We start from the raw sequence: 24,439 nt of genomic DNA, 5'->3' as shown, positions 1-24,439 counted from the left end.
TGGCTGCCTATACACCAGGTTATTGTTCTTCCATCCCCCCACCTAGGAGGGGCTTTCCTCATTTAGTTCGCTACTGTCCAGAAACAGCAATAAGGGATTTTTATATAAAGGGAGCATGAAGATCTTTAGGGGGTTGGCCCCTTTAAGATGGAGAGAAGACTTATCTGGAAGCATAAAAGTTCTTTGCTGGTTGGGCAGAACAAAGCAGCTAATGCTGAGGTCTAGTGCCACTTACTTACCCTAGGCAGAATTGACTGGCTCTCCTGCTGCCAATCTCCATTGAAAGTAGAAGGAAACCAAACTAGAGATTGGGAACGCGGCTGTTTCACCTACTGAGGCAGTGCAGAGCATGGGCTGTGCACTAACCCTAGCGAGGGGTGGGGATGATGACAGAGCGAGAAAGGGGGGCTGGCTGCATATTTGGCTCTACTGAGCAGGCTGCTTGTTGTGCAGTTGTAGCTCAAGCCCAGAGCAGCTGCCAGCCTGCGAAAAGCTGTGCAAGGAGGAAAAGAAAGAGAGGCTCTGCTCTCAAATCCTGGACTGTGCGTGCTGGAAGAGGGACTCCGGGGCTGCAAGGGGGGCGGAGGGGGGAGCTGAGCTGGAGAGGCGTGGACACTGGCACCTGCCCCATGCCTTGTTTGCTGCTTTCCCTGGGGTCTCCGCACAGGCAGCAGAAGGACTTACCTTGCTTGTTACAGGCATGAGTCCCCATTGCAGCGCCTGCTGAAGCGCCCCCCAGGTGCCTGGCTCGTTCTCTCAGTGACTGGGGGAGGCTGGTCCCCCCCAGGGAAGGGGGGGCAACTTGTGCCCAGCTCTGTAGAAGCTGGTCCCCTTGGCTGCAGCAGGAAGGGGCAGGGCAGCGGGGACTCCCGGGGCCGAGCTACCCCCTGGAAGCAGAGGGGCCAGTGAGGGCTCAGCCGGCCAGGAAGGATGCTGCCGCCGCTGCTCGCCGGGACGGAGGGAGCCTGAACTGCGGCTAGAGGACGGGGCCAGCAGCCGCCCCGGCTCAATGAGCTGCGCCCGGAGCGGCTCCGCACTTCATCCCCAGGTAGGTGGATGGGGCGAACCCGGCCGCCCAGGCTCCTGCAGGGGCGGGCTGGGCACGGATCTGGGACCCCCTCCTTCCCGGGCAGCTGGGAAGAGCTCACCGGCTGCTCCTCCCAGGAGAGCCGGCAACGGTGGGTGGGGGCGACTCCGATTTAGGGGGACAATGCACGGGGGCCAGGACTGAGCCCCCATTCTGGGAGGGGCGCACGGTGCGGGCACGGGCTGATCCCCATTTTTGTAGGAGGGAAACTGCACTGGAATATGGGATTTGCTTTGCTGGCTCAGATCAGGGTGTCCACCCAGCCAGTAGCCTTCACAGGCCTTGGCCAGGTATTTCAGGGGAAGAAATCCCTTAGCAAAGTGATGGGGAGGCGATTCCCACTGAGGGGAGAGGAGGAATGAGGATGAGACCAATTTAAGAGGGTGGCATCAGCATATGGTGGAGGATTCCCATTCAGGGCAATGAGGCGGCTCAGAGCCGGGTGCTTAGGGCACTTTACTTATTACCCTTAATAACGCTAGCAGCTGTACCAAAAATGTAGTAAGTTCCAGCCTTGTGCTGAGCTGGGAGGCTGCACTGAGGACACAGCGGGCAGAAGGCTTCAGACTCCCATGGAGCGGATCTTTCCTCATGCAAAAATAGTGGGCACTTCAGCTGTGCCATTTCTTCCCAAGAGTAAAGGCATGGGGTGGGCAGGGTAGGAAGATTTCCTATTCCCCAGCCATATCAAGCACAGGGCAGGGCTCCATGGGAATGTCCTGTTGGCTACTTCTTCTTCCTACCTGCCCCGGAGGTGATGGGGTGTCTGCTACTTACCTACTCTACTGCCCTTGTAACCTTTTCCTTAGCGTTACCTGCCACAATTTTCCAGGGGAATGAAAAAAATCACCTGGTGTGCCTAGGTGGAGTCATTTCTCCAGCCACTCCTATTTTTCAGACCTTTGTTCTCTCTGCACAGACCAGAATGGCCCTTCTCCTGCCAGATTTGGATTTCCTCTATTCACAAATCCACAATGGTGCCAGTCCTGGGATATGAACCCTTAGGAGCTCCCTCTGGGGCAAAAGGGGAAGCAATTACAAGTGGGCTTTAGCAATCTCTTGATCAAAACCTGGCAGTAGAAATGAGCCTTGGTGAAAACTTCCTTTTCTTTATAAATGATCAATTGCTTGGAATAATTTCCCTAATTCCACATGGAGGCCAGACTCCCTGTCCCTTTGTGCAATGTTGTCTGGTTTGCCTGGGTATCTGTAGCTCTTGGAAGGACTTTTTAGAGGCTGGAAACAATCAGTTGCTTATATAACTGATGCTGGCGCATCCTTTAGTCCCATGCTGGTCTGAACTACCTGAAACAGGTGAGGGGCAAGGGGGTTGAGCGCTCACCAATACCCAGCCTAGTGTAAATGGAGGGACTTTTGATAATGGAGATTCCATACAGGAACTCTGAATAGTTCAGGGGTTGGGCTTTTGAAGGAACCGGATATTTAATGAAAAGGGGAAGCAGGGGGAGGAGGGATGGCTCAGTGGAGATCCAGGTTCTAGTCCCTGCTATGTCATGAACTACCTGTGTAAACTTGGGCAAGTCACTTAGCTTCTCTATGCCTCAGTTTCCCATCTGTAAAATGGGGATAATAATGCTTTCTTACTTCATGGGGAGCCCAGAGAGGAGATGAGAACTGCTGGGATAAAAGCACCACTCATTGAAATATCATAAAATGATGTCCCTATGACCAAGCTGGTCATGGGACAGACATATAGAAAGAGGGAGCTGCTGTAAGGAGGTTCTAATGAGCTTTCAAGTAGCCACAGAAGCTCCTGGTATGAATTGACAGAATGAGCTGGAAGAGAGTTCAGAGGAAGATGGAAACCAGGAGATGCTCTACCATGCATAGCCAGACAGTTACAGACTGAAAAGCAGATGCGGTGCAGAGGGATATCTAGATACAGGTTGATTGCTGTGATAGGAAAACATTTGGGTTGGTTGGGGCTGGAGTTTGCTGCCAACAATTAATTAGCTCAAAATGCCTGTGCCAGCAAAAATAAGGCTCTTAAAAAAATAAAAAAAAATCACAATCAGATATCACTATGGAGGATTTCGGGGGGGGAGAGAGGCACATTGTCCTACTGCACATTCTGATGGTGCCTTTCATCCTAAAGGATCCCACAGCCACCTCTTGGGTGGAGGAGGCAGCTTGGTGGATGAACAACACACCACATAAGAGTAAGAAAGGTTTACAGCAGGGACACCCTACCCTTAGGAAAGGTACCATGGGATCTTTCATGCAGAACAGACAGGTCCTCAGCTTTTAAGGTCCCATTTGAAGTGCTCACCTTAGCTCTTCAGGAAAAGGACCCTGCTGGGATTTGTAGAGAAGTTGTATTCCTACGGGACTAAAGAAGAGGTGAGACTATTCCATGGCAATACTGGACCCCTCCCCACTTCCATCTTAACTGGCCTTGCTGTGCCTAGGTGCCGGGACAGATACTACACATGCCTGGGTCTCCTGCAGTGCCTAAAGGTGAGTGTCTGCCATTAGTAAAGAGTGGGTAGGAAATGGCTCCTTCCTGTTATTTTAAGACTAGCTTTCCCAGGTTGAGCCCCTTTGCTCCTGCAGAGCAGCGTGTGGCACAGCTTGTAGAGGGAGATACTAACAGCTCCATCAGAGCCGTCCCCGGTGGCCGTATCTCACCCCAATGGCCCTACAGATTTCCAGAGACTCAAACCTGACTAAGTCACTATAGCTGAGCCTAATGCTCGGCATTAAACCCCATCAAGACCCTGTCTCCCCTGCCTGAATGGCCTCAACAGTTTATTTTAAGAAACAAAGTCATTCCTCAATCACGGAGTGTCAAGAAGCAGAGGAGCCAGAGCCTGCTGGTCCCTACTGGTCTTTGTTTTGCAATCCTGCAACTTCACTGCTGTGGCTGAGCTGTGAGCTCCTACAGAACCAGCCCTGCAAAGTGAGAGTCTGGCTGGCCTGTTCACCGGCCAGCGCCATGAAGAGGCACTGCTGGTCTCTCCATGTCTCTGCTTCCTTCTCTGCAAAATAGGGATGGTAACAATTCACCCTGCCCGGAGAGCATGTTGGGCTCCAGGGATGGAAGGTGCTATGGTGAGACAGTGCTACTGAATTATTCTTAGCTGCAGGGTCAGGGGTAGGGCAGCTGGGCTAAGATTGTGTAAAAGGTAAAGGGAACTGCAGCAAGTGCATAATGGTTGATATGGGTGGGTGTGGTACCTGTGCACAAGTGTGGCTAGGCCTTGGGGTAGGTCTGTTTTTTTGAGTGTGTGCCCCCAGAGTAGCCTACTTCAGTAATGACTCCCAACTGCTGCAGTAACGCCAGTGTCAGTGGAAGGGGTTTGGCTCGAGGCTGTAGACTCGTGGAGTGGATTTGATGTGGTTGTGCTTGTGCACCGCCCTGTGTATCTGTGGAAGTGTGTGTACGTAACTGCCTGCCAGGGGGGCGTCAGCTCTGCAGTCCATCTGCTGCTGTTCCTTTCGTTCTCAGACTTCAGGACCCTAAATCTCCCTGAGCATTCGATATTCACAATCCTGTTCCGAGCTGGTCCCAAAGTCCTGAGTCACTGCATGGTTTCCATGGAAACAGACTTGTTCATTGTAATCAGTTTTGGGGGTAGACACAATGTTTGGAGGCAACATTGCACACCTGCAGAGAGGGGTCAGCCCCTATACAGACTCACTGTGGTGGGAGAGATGCAGGGCTCTACTGGATAGGAGTGAAGGGCTCCTGCTTCCCTCAGCCACAGCAACAGGCTGTCAGCAAGGTGGCTGGCTTTCACTTTGTCTCTCAGTAGGGCTGCACATGGTGTGATGCGGCACCTCCACTGTCTTCAGGTACCTCTGGCTTCCAACCCTTTGCCCTAACCGCACGGTCCCTCTCCGCCCTGCTGACTGTCTGAATCTTCTCCTTCCCCCCTCGTCTCCTTTCCCCGCTAGCCCTATTTTCACCAGTGAGCTGAGCCTCAATACAGCCCTTCACTTCACAGAGATTGCATAGATGGGAAGGCGGGAGCTGCTGAAAGAGGCTGGGGCACCCAAATCCGGCTAGCAAAACTGAGAGCATGAAATAGTGAGGGAGAGAGAGGCGAGCAGCCTCATCGACACACCAAATGAGGACTGAGCAACCACAAAACATAACCCTCAGGAGCTTCAGTAAGCTCCCCAACAGCAAGGATAATACATAATTAATTATTATTATTAACACCTTCCATTTTAATGCATATGCCACTCCAGAGGAACCCAAAAGTACTTTACAGACCCTACGAATTACTTCACTTGCGCTTGGTGCAGCCACTTTTTGGGAGGAGCAACAAGTAAGGCAGCTGCACGACAATATTACACAACCTTTTAGGGTGGGGCGAGGGGAAGATTCCTGTATTCAGTCAAAGCTACAGAGGGAATTTAAGGCAGCAGAATGGACTAACCTGCATTGGGATTTGATCAGGACATAGGGTGATGCGTGGGAGACATACCCCAGCTTCAGAGAAGTGACATGAGCTCTTGAATGACCACAAGAGATTTCACAGCACCTCCAGATGCACAGCACCTCTTAGCACCAGGCTGGAACATTGGGCCCAGCAGCTTCAGAGAGCAGAATACCCCCTACACCAATCACTGCAGCAGCTTGCATTTTCTACTGGCCAGATGCAACCTGCTTAGTTTGTGAGATCAGCCATGATCAGAGCATACAGCTGTGCACTTCCAGTATGGAGCTATAAAAGCAGTGAGTAGCATCAAACTTGTTAAGAGAATCCCTAGCTCAGGGACTCCCTCCCAGGGGCTTTGTGGTGTCCAGCCACACTTGTTGCTCTGTTTGAGGGTAATTCACTTATACCCTTCAGGTTAATTCACTGCTCTGATCTCTAAAGCTCCTGGATTGTCAGGCTGGCTTTCTGCCTGCACTGTCAGCAGGGTAGCTGTGCCAGCCAGGAGAGGTGGATGCAGGAGTTTGCACCCACCTCTGCCTCCTTTCATGGGTGTTTCACTGCCTTTAACCCCCTTCCTATGGGGCAGTGGGAATCTGGGGTGGGGAAGGGAGAGTGAAGCAGCCCCTCTGGAATTTTGCTTTTACAATTGACACTCTCCATATCCCAGTGCCAAGAATGGCTGGGAACATCCTGCTACAATTGGCGCTGTTCCACGGGTCATTGCATGGCATCCTGGGGACAGCATGGGCCTGAAGTGATCACAGACAGTGTTTAGAGGTCAAGGGAGAAGGAATGCTAACCCCAAAGGTTCAAAATCAGGCCCACAAAATAATGAGATTGGCCCCAAAATGAGGATTTAAAAAAAGTCTTGTTTTTGGCCTGTCATTTTATTTTTGAGTTCACAATTAGCAATGCCCACTATCCCAAATTTACTGGACAAGGTGATTTCTCACCCCCACATCTGCCTGTCCTCTTCCCAACAATTTATTCTGTCTATCCAGCCTCTGAATCAATCCTCAGTCCCTGCATCAGTTCTGCCCAGATGTCAATTCTGGTTGTCTCCCCAACCCCAAGCTCAAGTCTGCAACCCCAGCCTCACCTCTACTCCTCCTGCAGCTTGTGGGCTTCTTCATTCTCTCTCCCAGGCATGATGGAGGTGGGCTGCAGCTAGGTCTTTCTCCCACTTCCAGGCTGGGTATGGCGGTGAGGCAGAGGATCAGGGAGCAGAGCCTCCCTGAGCTCCTAGGATCTTTCTTCTCCCTCCTCCTCTCCAGTGAGACCAGTGTGGGCCCTTGGGGGTGGGGAGGAAGCAGTGAGTTCTGCCTGCTTCCTGCAGCTGCAGTGATAGGATGCTCTTCCCCAGGAGGTGGGTCAATGGGGCAGGGGGCCAATCAGAAGGGGTTTCCCACAGGCAGGGGTGAAATTCCCATGTGGGCTGGAGCTTCCCTCCTCACTGGCAGATGAGGGCCATGAACAAAGGCCAAGGAAGGGCAGAGTTCAGGTTCCCATGCTGGGCGCTCCCAGCACACGAAAGGTCGCTCCTCCCTGCTTGTAGCTGGTGTACTGGGGCAATGCAGCCCATGCATGGCACTGTCAGGTGTAAAAACAACTTATATAAAGAGGACAATGGGAGCATGCAGGCTCAGATGGTGGGGACAGCTCTCTGTACTCCCCCACCCCATTATCACTTTCCCCATCTGGGTAGAAATAAAGCCTTGAGCTCCACCCACCCAGGGGAAACCCTGGGTCTATAGCTCCAGCACTGAACAGTTCCAAACAGCCCCATCTCCCTCAGCTGGAAGGAGGGTGGCTTTGAGATAGGGTGTGTAAAGCCAGGAAGGGTGGGGACAGTAGCCTGCTGGGAGGGGAGGGGGCTGTGTATGAGTGTGCAGGGAGGGAGGTCCTGGGAAGCTGCACCTTCCAGAACTAGAGAACCCTGGCGAGGTTACACCATGGGCCCCAGGACTGGGAAAGGCTTTGCCCCTGGCAATGGCTATATTTCCCACTGCTGCTACTAGTAGTTTAGCTTCACCAGTGGCAGCATTAAGTTACACAGGGCGCTGGCATTTCTACCACCACATCATCTAACTCTGCTTGGAGCAGATCCACAGGACACAGTAGGTACAATTCTGGCACCCACCAGTCCCATGTCTGCCTTTGAAGCGCCATTTTTTGGGGGGGGAGCAGGAAATTCTAGACCAATAAATCTAGTGTAGCAGCACCTGTGGGGCCATGTTTTCAAAAGCGCGTAGGGCTAGATTTCCAAGCTCTGGGCACCCACCAGTGGAGCTGGATTTTCCAAAGAACTCAGCTCCCATTTAGGCACCTAAATATGGGCCAGGTTCTTGTAAGTGCTCAGCACCCAGCTGCTGCCTCTGTGAGACCAGTGGGCAGACTTCCAAACGAACTTAGTGTGCAATGTGCCAACCTCTTCCGATTATAGTGCTTAAATGGCAGCTGGGCAGTTTTGAAACTCTGGCTGCACAGGTGGGGGCTGAGCCCTTCTGAAAATTCGAGCCCTACCGCGTGCATGTGTGCCTGCAGCGGTGTGCTGTGTGTTAGGTGTAGTGAGCTGGACTGTGTCTGTCTCCCCCTCTGGTGGTGTTTGTTACAGCAGCCTGGCTGTAGGCTCTGTTTGGCAAGCGGAAGCCAGGAAAAGCCTGGATGGAAGATGATGCCCACCCTTGCCAGCAGCTCCCCAGTGCTGGTGGGTTAGCACTGTCTGGAACAGCAGTGCCATGAGGCCAGGAGCCGTCTCAATCACAGCTCTGCCAAGCCACTTGGAGAGTGGAGTGTCCCCTGGTTTTTCTGGGGGCAGCCTGCCTGCCTTTCCTCATTCACTGCTTCCCATCCCACATCTTCCCTGGAGGGGCTGCAGCACAGACTCACCTGTCTCCTTCCTGGGATTAGACTAAACCCAATCCAAACAGGACTGGGAGGTGGACCCTCCCCACACTCACCCTGCTGGGGAGGGGAGGAGGGGGGGCTGGGATGCCCAGATAAGTCCTTAGATGATGAAAGCATCTCTGCTTAAGAGGATGCCAGTTTCAGTGAGACCAGAGGGGTTTCTTTTCTACAGCTAGTAGGAGCTGCACTGAACTGGCTTGGAGTTGCCTTCCACTTGGGATGCTCTGGTAGGCGTTGTGCTGTGCTGGTCCCTGCTGGGAGTCGCCTCTCCCTGGCTGAGCTGGTCTCAATGGAGAGTTGCTCGTTCTAGATTTGACAGTGACCCCCCCCACAATAGCATGCAATAGGGTTGTTGATGCTGATGTCAGCTCTCTTGCTGAAGTAGCTGTGACACAAGCACTGCTGTGGGGCATGAGGGCCTGGCCCTGGGCAAAGGGAGGGAAGACACTTCATACTTAGGCCATGGCTACACTGGCGTTTTACAGCGCTGCAACTTTCTCAGGGGTGTGAACCCCCCCCCCCCGAGCGCTGCAAGATACAGTCCTGTAAAGCGCCAGTGTAAACAGTGCCGCAGCGCTGGCAGTGCGGCTCCCAGCACTGCAAGCTAATCCCCATGAGGAGGTGGAGTACGTGCAGCGCTGGGAGAGCTCTCTCCCAGCGCTTGTGCTGCGACCACACTCACGCCGCAGCAGCGCTTTGAAGTTTCGAGTGTAGCCATACCCTTACTTTCAAAATGCAAATCAGGCATCCTGGACGCCTCACCACAGCAACTCTCCATTTGCAGCAGGAGAAGGGGCACCAACCTGCCGGACCAGCGGGTGCTGAGTCCTATGAAGGGGGCAGAGAGAGGGCACAATTCAGGCAGGTCACTCACCCCTAGAGTGCTGCCTAGGTTTGGCTTCAGATTTGCTTTTGGTCTCACATGTGTGTCCATACAAAACTCTCCCTCTCTCCCCAGTGCAACCTGGCATAGCTGAAATAGCAAAGGGTGCTGCAGGTCAGGAGTGAGGTGGGGCATCAGCAGAGCTGTGTGTGTCTGGGGAACCCGAGAATGGAACAACTGAATGGGTTGTAGGTCAGTATTCAGATTTAGTGGCAGAACCTAGACTCCGGAAGCTTACTCAGCACCTGGCTTCACTCTGTGTGGCTGTGGTCGGCATGGTATATCCCTCACTTTCCACACTTATACACCACACCTGCCCCAATATAGTCCAGGAGAAAGGAAAGAAAGTTCAGAGCCTTTTAGGGGGCCGCAGTGGAACTGGTGGCCACCAGAGGGGAATGGAGAGTTCTCCGCTTGGATATTGCACATAGAAAACTGAAGCTAAGTATTGCTATTTGGCAAAGATGCTGCTGCGCCTGAGAGCCGTGTATGTGTGAGCCAGGAGCAGAGAGTAAACCAGGGTCTTGCCCTTCATCTCTCCTAATTGTGAACAATGAGCCTTAGTAACTGGAACGGTGCGATGGGCATGTGGCTGGGGAAGCACAGGAAGAACATGCAGAGGTGAAGGCTGTGATGGGAGGCGTTGGAGGAAGCAAGAGGTGGTAAGACATAGGTGGGCCCAAAAGAATTCTCGGGAGGTGGGGGTGAGGGTTCGACAGGACACTAGAGAAGCTGTGAGATTTTCTGTATGGATACACTAGTGCCTGGGTCCCTCTGGGGCACCCTCCCTATGCTAAGTAGGTACTGATATGCCAAGGCTAGGTTATAGTAGGATCACCAATGGATACATCTTGCATCTCCCTGCCCCCAAGACACAGCATGGCACTGGCAGGCAGCAACCCAGAAAACCGTACTAAAACAAAGTGTGAACGCTGGCGAAAAGCGCTAGGTCCAGACCTGATCCTCCTTGTTTAGCCCCAGAACAGGTTCAATATGGACAAAGGCAGGGCACACTTCCCTCTGCCCCATCAATGTGGCTCAGCCCTGCCTTAGAGTCCTTGGACCCTCTGCTCAGGCTGTCAGGAAGAGCACAATTTAGTAATGGTGCAGGTTTGGATCATGGACACCTGTCCAATGGGGATTGAACTGAAAGCCACCAGTTCCTCTCTTCTAGGAGCCACCAAACAGCCATCAAAGAGGAAGAACTTGTGGTCACGGTCAGCCTGGGATGCACAGATGCTGGAACTAGGGGTTGGCTTGAACCCCTGGCTTGAAGTAGTACTAACAACCAAATACATGGTAATAGCTTTCAGCACACTCACTTTAAAAATTGTTCCAGCACCTATGTTGGGATGGATTTGACATGGTGGTGAAAAGCTCCTTGCCCCATTCCCAATGCTCCAAGTCATCCCGCCCCCAGAAAAACATGCCCGAGCCTCATGTACGATTATGAGAGCTGGGCTCAGTCGCTAAATAAAATCAAGAGTAAAAACACTGGGGGTTTAAGCTAGGCTCCATGCTTAGCAAAGCATTCCCCCACCCCCATTGTGTTTTGGAGTGAATGACGCTCGCAGCCTCTCCTTAGAGTTGGGCACGTCAGGGTGATGGGTGTGCCACATGCCGCCAACAGCAGAAACCTCTCAGGGGGAAAATCACCAGGAACTTTGTGCTTTTCCAGGCCTGTCAGGAATTTCAATATGCTAAAGCCACAGACGCTTTGTGGTTGAACAGGTCCTGCATACTAAAGCCGGCCTGGCCAGTTCAGCTCCCTGATAGAACTCAGAAATCCCCACCTAGTGTTGTCCCTTAGCTGCTTCTTTCATTTGCCCTAGAGGAGCCGGGTTGGGTGTTGGGTTTTAGTGGCCAGAATGCTGGGGGGGAGCGACGGGCAAGGAAGATTGTGTGTGTGTGAGAGAGAAAGAGAAACAGGCCTCCCTGCTCTGCTGGGTGTACAGGAACAATGGATTAATTCAGGGAAATCTCAGAGCTGTTACTCTGGATCAGCGAGTGAGTCTGTGTGTAGAAAAGAGAGGAAAGAAGAGGAGGAATTGGCTAAGGGGAGAGTCTCAGAGGGACCTACTAATATCACCAGGTGATTTGAAAATACCTAGGTCCATTAAATTGGTTTTGTCTGAAGTTATTGGTCAGCACTTTGATTAGAACCTCAAATCCTGTGGCATCTCACTGATGCATATGCAGACACATGGATACACAGGCAGCAACATGCAGGTGCATGCACCATACTCTCACAGAGACATGGATACCCATACATGCAAAGACCCATCTGCCTATGGTTCTTCTATAGCACCCATCACTGCAAAATTTAATTGTTAATGTGCAACTCACACAAGCACATATGGGGGCCTACATACATACATACATAACCGAGTGTGTCATGGCTAAAGGCACACAGATAGTCATACAGAGACACGTGCACTGACACATGCAGAGCCTTATTCACAGATGGAGACATGCACCCAGCGCTGCAGCTACAAATGCACGGAGCTACACAGAGGCACATTCTGTGAGATGTATGTGTAAGGCACTAAATCAGGAGGGAAAAAAGAGTCTCCAGGGGAAGCTCGTAGAGGGAAGGGTGAGGCTGGGAAGCGTCTAAACCACATTGCTACCCTCCAGGGTGGACTGGCTTGGTCACTGCAGTTAGCATTAGTCATTTGAGTTTGATTTCAAACTCTCCTGGGGAGCAGTCTGGGATAGGGGAGGGTAGGATAGGCCCCCACAAAGTGATGGAGGAGAATCTGGTTGTGTCACCCCTTAGTTGTGTGCGCACACACCCTTGTGTGTGTATGGATATAAACGCCAGTGTACAGAGAGATACCCATCATTGCAATGCAACACATGTGCACGGACACATGCCCCCTCCCATCCATACACTGAGAGCAGGTGCCCTGAGCCTGGTTCACAGCTACTCACGAGAGAGAAGAATAGGATCAATTGCATCACAGCTGTCTCCAATTTACCTGCTCTGCCAGTGAGCAGATGAGCAGAGTATCCTGCGGGCAGCAGGAAAGCCACGTGCTGGGCCAACCCTTTGCGGCAGGCTGCAGCCAAGGCTATGAGAGACAATAATATGTAGGAGAGCAGGGCAGCTGCTGGCCAGGGCTGACCCCCCCTCCCCTTCTGCTCCAGCCCTGTACATGCTCTCCCCTTGCTGAGCTCAGGGTCCCGTTATGGGTGAGCAGCAGCTGCATGCTGGGCTGCCCTGGAGCAAGCGGATGCTGGTGAGTTCAGACAACAAACCAGCACCGACACCCTGGGGTACAGAGAGGGAGGGGCCTACATTATCCAGCTCATTAAACAGGACTTTAAAATATTAAATATTCAAAGATTATTTTAAATATTTTTAAAGCCTGTTTCTAATGCTTGGGGGCCTAACAGGCCACATGGGTCACAGTCACAGGGTTCCGCCCTGTCTGTTCCAGGGGGCTGGGCTGCAGCCTCACACTCTCACCCGCAGGAAACGCTTCCTACTCTCCAGCCTCTCCATCCTTTGCTCATGGTGCTCCCCTTTCGCCTACTCTTGCCTCTGTGTCACATCCTCACTGCCTCTGCCATTTGCACACCCTGTCCCACCTTCAATACTGGGTTCCATGGGGTTCTGCCACTGACCCCCTTTTGCCAGACTTTCTAGGTTTCCCTTTGAGACTCTCCTGGGAAGGATCAGTCCCTTGCCCTGTTCGTGTCTTATAAAGTCTGCCACAAGCTGCTGAAAACACCAGACAACTTAGGAGGAGGTACTGTCGTCATCATCGTCATCATCAGCTGTTGTAAGGGAGACTGTATGCCCTTAGGGATAGTGCATTAGATTGGGACTCAGGAGATGTGTGTTCTATTTCTGACTCTGCCACTGGCCTATTGAGTGACCTTGGACAAATCACTTTGCTGCCCTGTGCCTCAGTTTCCCCATCTGTAAAATAACTATACTGACCATCTTGTAAAGGTCTTTGAGATCTACAGGTGTAGGAGCTTGCTATTATCATTGCAATATGGAGGAGTGTCTAGTCATTGCCCCCAATGCCAACAAGGAGGAAATCACTGCAAAAGAAGTATAAAGCAGAATGAATTAATAAGCTGCCGGGTAGATGGCTGTGACAGCAGGATGACGTAGGGTGGGACTGGGGCCCCCCTCCATTTGAATGCAAGAGGCAGCAGGGATGGTGGGAGGTTGGTTCTCATGTTGTCTGTTTTTCAATAGTTTGATTCTATGAACAGTTGTCACCACCCCAGACACTGAATGTCTCCTGCTTTCGCACGCGCTCAAACATTGCTGCTTCCCCTCATCAGCACCAGGCTGGGCTCCTGCCGAGCTCTGCTTCCACCAAGAGGCCCAGGCCCAGCGCTGCAGGTAGCAAAGGAGTGAGAGCTCTTGCTGAAAGTTGTTGTTGTGAGCGTGCATCCAGGGAAAGCCTCACTAAGGTGCTGAGGGCTTTAGCACTAATTGCTGAGTCTCCATGTTTCTTGCTTTGAATGCTCACAGGTTTGGAAGCAGCGGTGTTGAGGGAACAATATGGGAAGATCAGTGGTCTCCAGCATAAATCATCTTTCAGCAGTTTTATTTGCTGTAGCGTGCAGAAGCAGGAAAACCACCTCCCTCCACTGCCTCAGTCAATCATCTTCCACTCCTGGCAAATATCCCCTGTTGTCGCATCTGTACTGGAGCATGTGACCTCATGGCTGCCCTCAAGCCCTGCACCCACATCAGCCACAATCCATTTTTCTAGCTGTTTCTAGGGAACTGCTCATTCTGGACTCTACCTCCCACTAGCAGTGAAAGGAACATGCCCAGCTCCAGGAGCTCTGCCATGTGTCAGCAAAGTGCCTTGCATTCAGTCTGTGGTGCTGTCTTTGTTGATAGCCCAGACAGGAAGAGAACATGTGCTGTGTGAGTGTTGTTTCTAATATGCCCAATACCATAGTATCTAGGCACAAGATTGGCCTCAGCTCATGGGGACTCCAGCTGAGAACAGGATCTGAAGGTGATGGGATTGCACAGCAGCAACTGAGGGCAGAACCGTTATCACAGGTGCAAGAAGACAAGAATCTCACTTGATTGTCAGATCCCAGGCTGGGTTTGCAGGGTTGGCAGTTAGAAAAGCATGTTGGATCTGGAAGCCCACAATGCTGTGTCAGGCCCATCCAGCTTGCTGAAATCCCTTGAATCTGGACTCTGCACCATGACTCAGGTTTACCAAGCTACCCTGGCCAGGGGGGACTTTTGCAGCTCTAGGCGAGAGAAGTGAATGTGCTGCCACTTGCCTCACTCTGAGCAGGCACTTGCTGGCACACACTGGTCACTCTACTGCACTGCCAGCTGGCAGAAAGATGGACTCACCCCGTCTCTAGGCCCCTTGCCCTGTTCTTGCACTCCTACCAGGGCTGGCTGCTAGCAACTCTGACTGATGGGGTGACAGCTGACTTACATATATGGCACAGCACACAGCCTATGTTTATTGGATTCCATGAGTTTGCGCAGCTGCCATGAATTCCCCTGGACTGACTGTACATGAAGATATGTCCATAGTGTAGCTGGGGCCATTGCTCACCTCCTTCCCCACAGTCTCAGGAGCTTGGCACAGGGGGAGCTGAGAGCCATACATTTTCTACATGCCTTTCATGCAAGAAGGACCCTATTTCCTGGGTTGAAGTTCTCTGTGGATATGGCTTCTGAGGCTAACAGGGTGTGCCTAAATGTTCATTCATCTTGCTGGGATAGGATGGGGAGGTGCGTAGCATGGGAGTGATTCCCTGACCCATACAGTTATGGCTGATATCCACCTTGCTACAGTGCTTACTGGCCTCATTTGTCATTTCACAGTCTGAGCTCCATTCAGCGCAGGGAATACCCGGGGTCCTGAGCAATATTCAACTTGTGACCTCTCTTTGTGTTGCAGATACTAAGACAACCTGTAAAGAAGCTCCATGAAGGTGACCAGCCATGCAATGTTCCTGGAAGGCTGTCCTCCTACTAGCCTTGGCATCCATCGCGATCCAGTACACGGCGATCCGAACCTTCACAGCCAAGTCCTTCCACAGCTGCCCTGTCCCCAATCCCATGAACTGCAGCCTGAGCCAGGAGAATGAGTCGGCTGACAGACTATGTGATGAGAGCCCAACCTTTGCCTATAACCTCTCCAGAAAGACGCACGTCCTGATCCTGGCCACCACCAGGAGCGGCTCCTCTTTTGTTGGACAGTTGTTTAACCAGCACTTTGATGTCTTCTATTTATTTGAGCCCCTCTACCATGTCCAGTACACCTTGATCCCGAAGCTGACCCAGAGCAAGAGCACCACTGACAGGAGGGTCATGCTAGGCGCCAGCAGAGACTTGCTGAGGAGCCTTTATGACTGCGACCTCTACTTTCTCGAGAACTACATCAAACCCCAGCCGGTGAACCATACGACGGACCGGCTCTTCCGCAGGGGGGCCAGCAAGGCCCTATGCTCACCACCGGTTTGTGAATCACTGGGGCCAATTGACATCCACCTGGAGGAAGGGGACTGTGTGAAAAAGTGTGGCACCTTGAACCTGACATTGGCCACTGAGTCATGCAAAGAGCATGGGCATGTGGCCATCAAAACAGTGCGGGTGCCAGAGGTCAGTGACCTCAGAGCCTTAGTGGAGGATCCCAGACTAAACCTGAAGGTTATACAGCTGGTGAGGGACCCCAGAGGTATCTTGGCTTCCAGGAGCGAGACCTTCCGAGACACCTACAGGCTTTGGAGGATCTGGGATGGTACTGGCAGGAAGCCCTATAACCTGGATGTGACCCAGCTCACCACAGTCTGCGAGGACTTCTTGAACTCTGTATCCACTGGACTAAACCGACCACCTTGGCTTAAGGGCAAATACATGCTGGTAAGGTACGAAGACCTGGCCAGAAATCCCATGAAAAAGACTGAGGAGATTTATGGTTTCCTGGGTATTCCCATGGACAGCAATGTCGAGCGATGGATACAAAACAACACAAGAGGGGACAGGACCTCAGCCAAACACAAGTATGGGACCGTCCGGAACTCGGCGGCGACGGCAGAGAAATGGCGGTTCCGCCTCTCCTACGAGATTGTGGAGTTTACTCAGAACGCCTGCCAGCAGGTGCTGGTGCAGCTCGGCTACAAAATGGCGGGCTCAGAGGAAGAGCTGAAGAACCTTTCCATCAGCCTGGTGGAAGAAAGGAACTTTTTGCCCTTCTCGTAACCCAGGCATTACGCCCTCTTTTTGATACGGACTGTTTCTAACTGTTGCCTTATTTGATTTTATTTTAGTCCCCCTCTCTCTCTCTCTCTCCCTCTCTCCAAAATTTGCACTAAATCTTGAATGGGAATCTCAATGGCATTAAGGCAAGGAGGCTGCTCCCTCTCACGGTGCGCTTTGGACGCAAGGGCATTGGGTGTCTCAGAGCAAGAGCTAGAACTGTGGCTGGGTAACAATGTTTACAAAACACACACACAATGTATAAAACAACCTTCAAGTTTTCCAAACCGAAGGGTACCTGGGGTACTGTACTTTTGCACTGTTTACTTTTACAATGTAAGAGATAAATATATATATAATTTATGAATGGTGGTGTCCCCTTGACAGTAATTCCCCTTGCCTCCTGGTTCTGAGCAGGTTATGCTGTTAGCTGAATGTGGAATAACCTCCTCGTTTTTCAATCTTGTTTCGATATGTCTGTTTGTTTAAGTCATGTTATTGGACTGGGCAGTTAGTCGGTTGCTGATCCATGATTGTTTGGTAACACCTGTGACATTCCTTTGTGCCAAAAAAAAAAATTAGTTGATTGGGCGGTTTGCTAAAAACAAACAAACAAAATTAATGCTTTATCTCTGTGTTTTCTGTAAATAAAAGAGTGCAATGAAACTGACTGTTCCTGGGGGGTGCAATTCAACTGGAAGAGTTCAGTAAATGCAGCTAGGGCATAAATATGATATGACCCCCCCCCGGCATCAATAGGACTGACCCACCCTGTGGGGTGGGATGTAGCTGTCCCCTTCAGAGTATAGGAATCGCACAAGGCAATGAAGGTGAGGGAGACAGGGGACAGAGATGCAAGCCAAGAGTGGGCTGGGCTGACCCTGGAGATTCATTCGTTGCTGGGGGAAGGAATGGGGTTTCAGAATTTGCCGCTGGCTGCAAATCACTCTTTCTCACTCAGGTGTGTGCATACTTGTATCTGAAGTGTGTAAAAATGCAGCTTGTTCAGTAAAATAATAATAATTTGAAAGCGTCTTCTGGCCTGAGGCCTGCTTAGAGGGGGCCTTTTGGCAGGAGCACTGACAGGGGGTGCATGTAGCGTGCCCAGCAGCCTGGGTATTGCACCGAGAGAAATCATGTGCCCAGGTACTGATCCAATCAGCATGGCCTCTGGCCAAGGCATTAAAAATAACATAGCCAAAATCCAGCGTCTGACTTCTTTGCTGCAGAATATTAGGTGTTAGTAGAGTGCCCTGCCCTGGAGGTCCAGGTAAAATGCTGAAGATCAGTTTGTAAATTGAAGGAAAAATGGACATTTTTCATCCGTATGATTTATTTGTGTCACCGTAGCCCTGGGTGTCCCAACTAGATCAGGGCCTCATTGTGCTACAGCCTGTGCAAACACATGGCAAGAGACAGCTGCGGCCCTGGAGCGCCTGCAGTCTAAATAAAGAAGACAGCTTAAGGGTGGAAGGGAAACAGAGGTACAGAAAAGTGAAGTGTCTCACCCAACGTCACACAACCAGTGAGCAGAAGAGCAAGAAGCCAGATCTCCTGGATCCCAAGTCCGTCCCCTTATCCACTGGAGCACTCCATCTCTTGTCCTTGGAGCAGGCATGGGGACTTACCTATAGGAGAGCTCCACTGGACAATGGAGCACCTGGCTCAGGGGTTCTCTTGGGGGGTGTGTGTGTGTGTCATCCTAAGGGGCACTTTCTACTTGATTTGTGACTGAGTTCTTAGCAGGCAGTGGAGCTGAGCTGGGAAACTGCAGTTGCTGTGCACAAAGACAGAAAAAGCCCTCCAGCAAGAGCTGCCTGCTTTCTGCTCACCTAAAAGCCAAGGAAGGAAGGAGGAGTGGGAAGGGGGTGGGAGGCTGCACGAATTCTCTATTAAACTCTTTTTTACGGGCCTTTAGAAGGGCAGGAACATCTGCTGCAGCTGCCTGAGCTCATCTCGCTGGCCGCATTTTGCAAACTGCCCCAACTTGGAAGATGAAAAGTCATTTTAACTAGGAATGGCTGTAAAAGGTCAGCAGAAAAATGAGTTTGGTGGCCTCTCCTCAGGGTTTGCAGGGAGAGAAGTGGCACCTTATAAATCATCTGAACTGGCTGCAGGGAGCGGGACTGGCAGCCTTGACTCAGTGAGAGGGGATGGGAGAGAGACCTGCAACAATCATTACCACTGCTTGCCCTTGCTCATTGCTGGCCTTAACCCTGAGCCACATCTGGTAACTGCTGGGAGCACCAAGACTGCAGCTGCCTTCATCTAATACAGCTTTGCAGAGATGGTAGGGCCCTGCCTGTGATGCCTCATCCCCAGCTAATCCTGGGATGAGTTGTCTCTGTGGGCTGAATCTCCATACCAGAGATGAGGGGAGCTGCAGGCCCCCGGCACTGCCTGTTGGTCACCCTCTCATTAGTAGATTACACATCAAACACAGGCAGGGGAAAGAGGGCTGTGTATTGTTTAGCTGAAGAGGTGCTGTTAGGCTGAGCTCATAAGGGCCCCTGTGGTCCAGAGACCTATACAGAGAAATCAAGCAGTCCTGTTCTCCAGAGATGATAAGCATGCTGCTGTGGAGACAAGGGCTTTGCCTTCTCCTCACCTTTGAAAGGCTTTAGCTGGGAAGAGGGGCATTTGGGTAAATCTTGATAAGAAACAGCCAGTCCTAAAGACAGAAACTCCCATTCTCCAGTAGGTATAGCCTGAAACAGTGGCCTTTGGAGTTTAGCTTTGATGCCCCATCTGGCTCTGAACAAAACCTTGGACAAAAGCCCCAACTACACGGGATTTTTAAACCAATATTAGGAACCAGGTTTAAATACTTTTTCTGAACTGGTTTCTAACAGTTTGACCAATTAGTGTAGCTGGGGCAAAATGGCTTTGGAATCACATTTGAAAACCATGTTCTAGTATAAGCAGGGAGAGAGAGATTCAACACTGTTTGCTGCCCTGACACATGGGTCCTAAGCGTGACAGTTGAGTTTCCACTGAATTTCTAATGTCTTTTCTTAACAGTATTATTTTTGTTTGTTTCCTCCCACTGGAGACAAGGACCCAAAAGAGGTATTTAGCCTCAAATTTTACTGTAACTGAAATACAGAGATGGAGAATATTCCCAGAAATGCACTGCAAAAAAACCCAAGAAGACTCCCAAACCCAGAAAGAAATTACACAGATTTCAATTATAGAGAACAAAAATATCTCTGAGCCTCAGGCATTCTCTCTAGCATGACGGTGTGGGCAGGGGTGTGGGGCTGGAGGAGTTGTTTAGCGTGTGAATGTTTCACTAGAGTTGGCTTACTCCAAAGGGTGGGAAACATCTGGAGCCAGAGGTGGTCAGCAACATCCTGCCCCTGGCAGCTCCACATCCCACTTGTCTCTATATTTACATGCAGCCTGTATTTTATAAGAGCTACTTCAGGACCATGGAAACAGAGACAACAAGACCCACTCACAAGAGGTGCAGCCTAGGAAGGTACACGGACAAAATGGAGACATTTTCACAAGCAGAATGACTGGACTGACAACGGCTGAGGAAACGTACTCCCTTGCGTCCCCCAGTCAGAGAAACGGTCTGAACCAGCGGAGCCTCTCTTACCCCTTCCATTTCAGGGCCAGGCACAAGGGTGACTTTTTAACAAGAGGCTCCCACTCCTAGGCATTCTGACCTGGGAAGGAGAGACAAGTGAAGGAAGAAATAGAATGAGAGAAGGAAAAGACAATAACGAGAGAAAAGCGAAAGAGGAAGGCAAAGGAACCACTAGTGAATGGATGGTTCTCTCCTTCATAGTATAGGGCACATTCTCTAGCACCCACAGCTGGAGCATTCATCAGCCTTCACTCATAGCAAGCCCTCCACAAGACAGGCAAGAAGTCATCACCACCTGGCTTTGAAGTCGCCACAGCTCCTGGCAGTGAGCTCCTTTAGCTCCTAGTTTCAACTTCGCAAACTATTACTCAAGCCATTCCTGAGCTAATGGAGATTTTTATTCTATTTACTTAAAAAAGAAAAAGAACGAAAGAAAGATGCAGATGGTAGAAGAAAAGATGAGAACATGCATTGTATGCACAAGGGGACCCTGAAGTCAATGGAGTTGCACCTGGAATGAAAATATGTGCTTTCATCTTGTTCTGCTATGACATTCCAAACATAGTTCCGGGAACTGGTGTCTCGAGATGGATCTAGTAGTGCAGACCTCTTCACCCCACCCCACCAGAACTGATAGCTGTCCTCTCCCCCACTAGCCCTTTGCTAAGAGTTTCTTGATCTTCTCATCACCCCCTAGAGCAGTGGTTCTTCTCCTTTACTGCAGTCTGCACCCCTTTGGTCCTCAAAATATGTTCTCACACCCCTTATCAAAAATCAAAATATGTTCTCGCCCCCCGCCTTAAACCTAAAAAATACGTTCTCGCACCACTTAAACCTAGTTACAAAGTAGTTGTACATATGTGCCTGTGCTTAATTTGTATTTTTGATGATTTACCTTCTAAAAATATCTGGCATGTCTCGCACCCCCAGAAAGGGCATCTTGCACCCCAGGTTAAGAACCACTGCCCTAGAGGGAAGATGGAGGAGGGGGAGGGTGGGTTTTTGTTCTCCTTGCTCAGCAAATAGATCAGTTGGGATAGATTTGCTGACTGCTTAGTTAAGGACATTTACTAGCTGAGAGGTCAGAACAGGATTCTGATGCCATGTGAAAACACACATAATAACAGAAGACTAGGGGAAGGTGAGGAACAGTTGGATACACAGAGCAAGCTGACACCATGCTTTGCTGAGCACTTGGTAGATGGGAAGAGCTGAGTAAGACTTCCAAGGGCCTCTCTGACTGCTGAAAAATTCTAGCAAGGCGCGCGCGCGCGCACACACACACACACACAGAGTAACTTGGTGAAGTTGTTGTCTTCACAGTCAGACACAGCCTCTCTGTGTCAGTAAGATCTCCAGAAAAGACACCAACAAAGCAGATTCCTCTCTAAAAACAAAGAAGCAGCTTAAGCCACTTTCTTTCTACCAAGAGCAACATCCTGTGCCGATCAACTATTCATTATTACTGCAAATAGCAGGGTCAGTGCACGGTACGGGTGATGCAGAGACATCCGGACATGCAGTTTGTCTAGTGAAGGGACATGGCCCACTCAAATCCTACCCCACAAATGGATGGGATAGGATCCAAAGGCATTCACAGATATAAGACAATTAAGTGAAAAGGGTTTTTTTCCTTGTATTTATTTCCTGGTGTCAGAAACAAGCATAGCATGATTGCTACAGCACAGGAACCAGGAAAAGAAACTGACTAGGACCAGGAACTTCCAAAAGGAGCCAAGGGCAACAAGTAAACAAACAGCAGTAGGGGGAGAAAGTAAAGGAGATTTTTAAACATTCTTTTGGTTTTAATAAACTAAGTATTAGGCAACACAAGGGAAACCATCTTCTAAAACATTCTTTTTATTCGGACAGCGTCCCTATATAAAAAACGATATGCGGGAATTGCCAAAGATGAATATGTAAACAGGTCCGCAGCAGTAGTACAGTTTAGTTTACCTGGTTGAAAACATGCCTGTGTACTGCAGATTTCATACACACATGCTAATATAGATGCATATTTATAAAATACATTGCAAACACTGCGTCACTTTTCTATGTACCCCAAAACCTAACAATCTAGGCAAAAAAACCTGACAAAAGCCAGAAAAGGCAGAGTTAATGCTGGAACCTGGGGCTTTCCTTATCTCATTAATCCTAGGGGCTGCAGGAGACTCAGGGAGGGAGAGAGAGAGAGAGAGAGAGAATCATGTGACACCTGGAACACCATGAGTGGGTTAGGATGGAGAGGCAGCAGCAGACTTAGTTTCTGGGGTTTCGCTGAGCTAAAGAACACAGGATGGCTATTTAGTGTCACATGCTCATTCCACTGAGGCAGGCTGGAACCCCACGAGTAGTGTGTGGTGTGCGAACTGCTGATGCATTGTGCACATTAGCTCTACGCTCACCTGTTTTGGAGTGTACTCTCACTAATCCAGGGAAATCACTCTCTAAAGCAGGCTTGTGTACGCACAATGATGCCACCACACCTCAGGGAGCTGTTCTTTGAGGTGCCAAGCCATAGTAAGAGTGGTGGCATAGGCTAACCCTGACTGCAGGACTCAAATGAGGTTCCGGAACATGCTTTACCAGGGTTTAACATTACATCCCATGGAGGCAAACCAGGGTCCCCACCTTTAAAACATATGTTCTTTAACACGGCTGAGGAGCGGTACCGTGAGCAAGGTATGGAGCCAGACGGACTCTGCTGTGCATGGGAGAAACGCCAATGACTTCAGCAGGTTGCACCAGCTTACATTAAGGCCAAGTTTGCATCACCTGTGACAAAAGCATTGGTGCCCCTTACTGCTGAAGCTGCACTGGCTGCCTATTGCCATAATATTATGGCAGCAGTGCTACCTCCTGCTATAACATTACAGGGACTTGGCCTCCCTGCTGTAACGTTGCAATGGTGCCTCTGACTCTGGCACTACGGTCACCTGGTACTCCGTCCCCCCAGGCGACAGACAGAGATTTCCTCCTCCACTCACCCCTAAACTAGGAAATCTGCTCCAGTTTGTACAACATACTCGTGTGATATCACCATGAGAGCTGCTCTGCTAGGACTGAGGGTTCCCTCTTCCAAGGGTGCGCACAGCCTGAGTGCAGAGCTGGGAGGACCAGCTTGGAGACTGAGACCTATAGACAAAGCGATATGGATACTCCCCTCCATTTCTCTAGGGGAGGAACAAGCCTTCGTTAGCCACAGTATCTCTTCTTCATGTTAATGGGACTTTCTTATAACAATCCCCCCTTTCCCCCAGCAAATCTTAAGAATACCTCCCAGCGGCCTGAAGCTGATCTCTAACTAAATACAATGAAAGGAACATCAGGAGCATGTGTGGGCTTCATACTGGAGCACAGTTCTTCCCACCCACCCCCTACCATCTCTCAGTGCCCACTCCCACTCCTTTGGGCTCGGGAGAGTAAGAAAGGGGAAGGAAATTGCAGGGTAGAGACAGCTGTGCCTACAAAGCCCTCGGAGGAGAGTGGGCCCCCAGTAGGTGATAGGAGTGAAAGGAATTTGCAGTGACTCTGTGAGCTCTGATCCAGGCAAGTGGTGCTGAGCGGGCTGCAGCTGGAGTCTACACTGGTGCTTTGCCCCCTCCCTGAGGCAGCTGTTTCCAATCTGAAGAGGTGCTGTGGAGAGGGAGCGTATGGACTGATCTTTTCTAAGGAAGCTGCAATCTGAGTTAGTCAGCCTTGTCCTTCTTCTTTGTGGTGAAAGGGACTTTGTTGGCAACGGCACTGCCCACAGCTCCCACGCCACTGGTCACCACCGAGACGCCGCCCTTTACCAGTCCAACACTGGCGGCAGGGACGCTGGTCACAGCTGTTTTGGTGAGTTCCAGGCTCTTGCTGCCAACCCAGGCAACTCCTCCCAACGTTGCCCCCACAGCTCCCCGCGTGATGCTGAACAGGCCTCCCGTCACTCTCCAGAGCACTCCCGCCTGCTGTTGTTGATGGTCCTTGCTGGAGTCTGCAAGGAGAAAGACAATGGGGAAGCAATTAGATGCATTATCTCCTAAAACTCTTCTCCTAGGTATCTCTGGTCAACTCTAACTTTGAAGGGTTCCTCATCACCACAGCATGCTCGGAAAAGGCAGACACTCCCATACCTAGAGTCTTCCTCAGGAATACCCCTGCCCCCTCACTGCAATGTGCAGGACACTGGAGCAACCAAAGCTGAGACTTACCAGGGAACCACAATTTACACAGTCCAGTGCATAATGGGAGAAGACTTTGGGAATTTAGTGAGTGCTTGGTGAATGCCCATACAGTGCAGAAAGGATCAATAAAGCTCAGTTACATAACTGTCGAATCTCAGTGCCTCAATTTAAGGTGAACT

General features: G+C 50.7%; 2 protein-coding genes across 8 annotated transcripts in view; one reads left to right on the top strand and one right to left on the bottom strand.

Moving 5' to 3' along the window:
• The first annotated feature begins 623 nt into the window (after positions 1-623).
• CHST1 (carbohydrate sulfotransferase 1) lies at positions 624-17,147 on the top strand. Its single transcript, XM_050955425.1, has 2 exons — positions 624-1,048; positions 15,199-17,147. Exon 2 carries the CDS (start codon positions 15,243-15,245, stop codon positions 16,500-16,502), a length of 1,260 nt encoding a protein of 419 aa, XP_050811382.1. The 5' UTR covers positions 624-1,048; positions 15,199-15,242; the 3' UTR covers positions 16,503-17,147.
• A 4,592-nt stretch (positions 17,148-21,739) lies between these two features.
• Positions 21,740-24,439, bottom strand: part of TMEM263 (transmembrane protein 263) — a 348,456-nt gene continuing 345,756 nt past the window's right edge. For 4 of the 7 annotated variants that reach the window (XM_050955550.1, XM_050955551.1, XM_050955549.1 and 1 more), the window contains one exon: positions 21,741-24,070. In XM_050955550.1, coding sequence (XP_050811507.1) covers positions 23,784-24,070 — 287 coding nt within the window. In that variant the 3' untranslated portion in view covers positions 21,741-23,783. Of the gene's footprint in view, positions 24,071-24,439 lie in introns of all 7 variants that reach the window. The other 3 variants (XM_050955547.1, XM_050955545.1, XM_050955546.1) reach the window with 3 other exon arrangements.

The sequence above is a fragment of the Gopherus flavomarginatus genome, chromosome 5 (assembly GCF_025201925.1).
Source record: "Gopherus flavomarginatus isolate rGopFla2 chromosome 5, rGopFla2.mat.asm, whole genome shotgun sequence".
Taxonomy (NCBI): Eukaryota; Metazoa; Chordata; order Testudines; family Testudinidae; genus Gopherus; species Gopherus flavomarginatus.
Note: the sequence above shows the minus strand (reverse complement) of the source record. Positions and strands in the feature narration are given on the sequence as shown.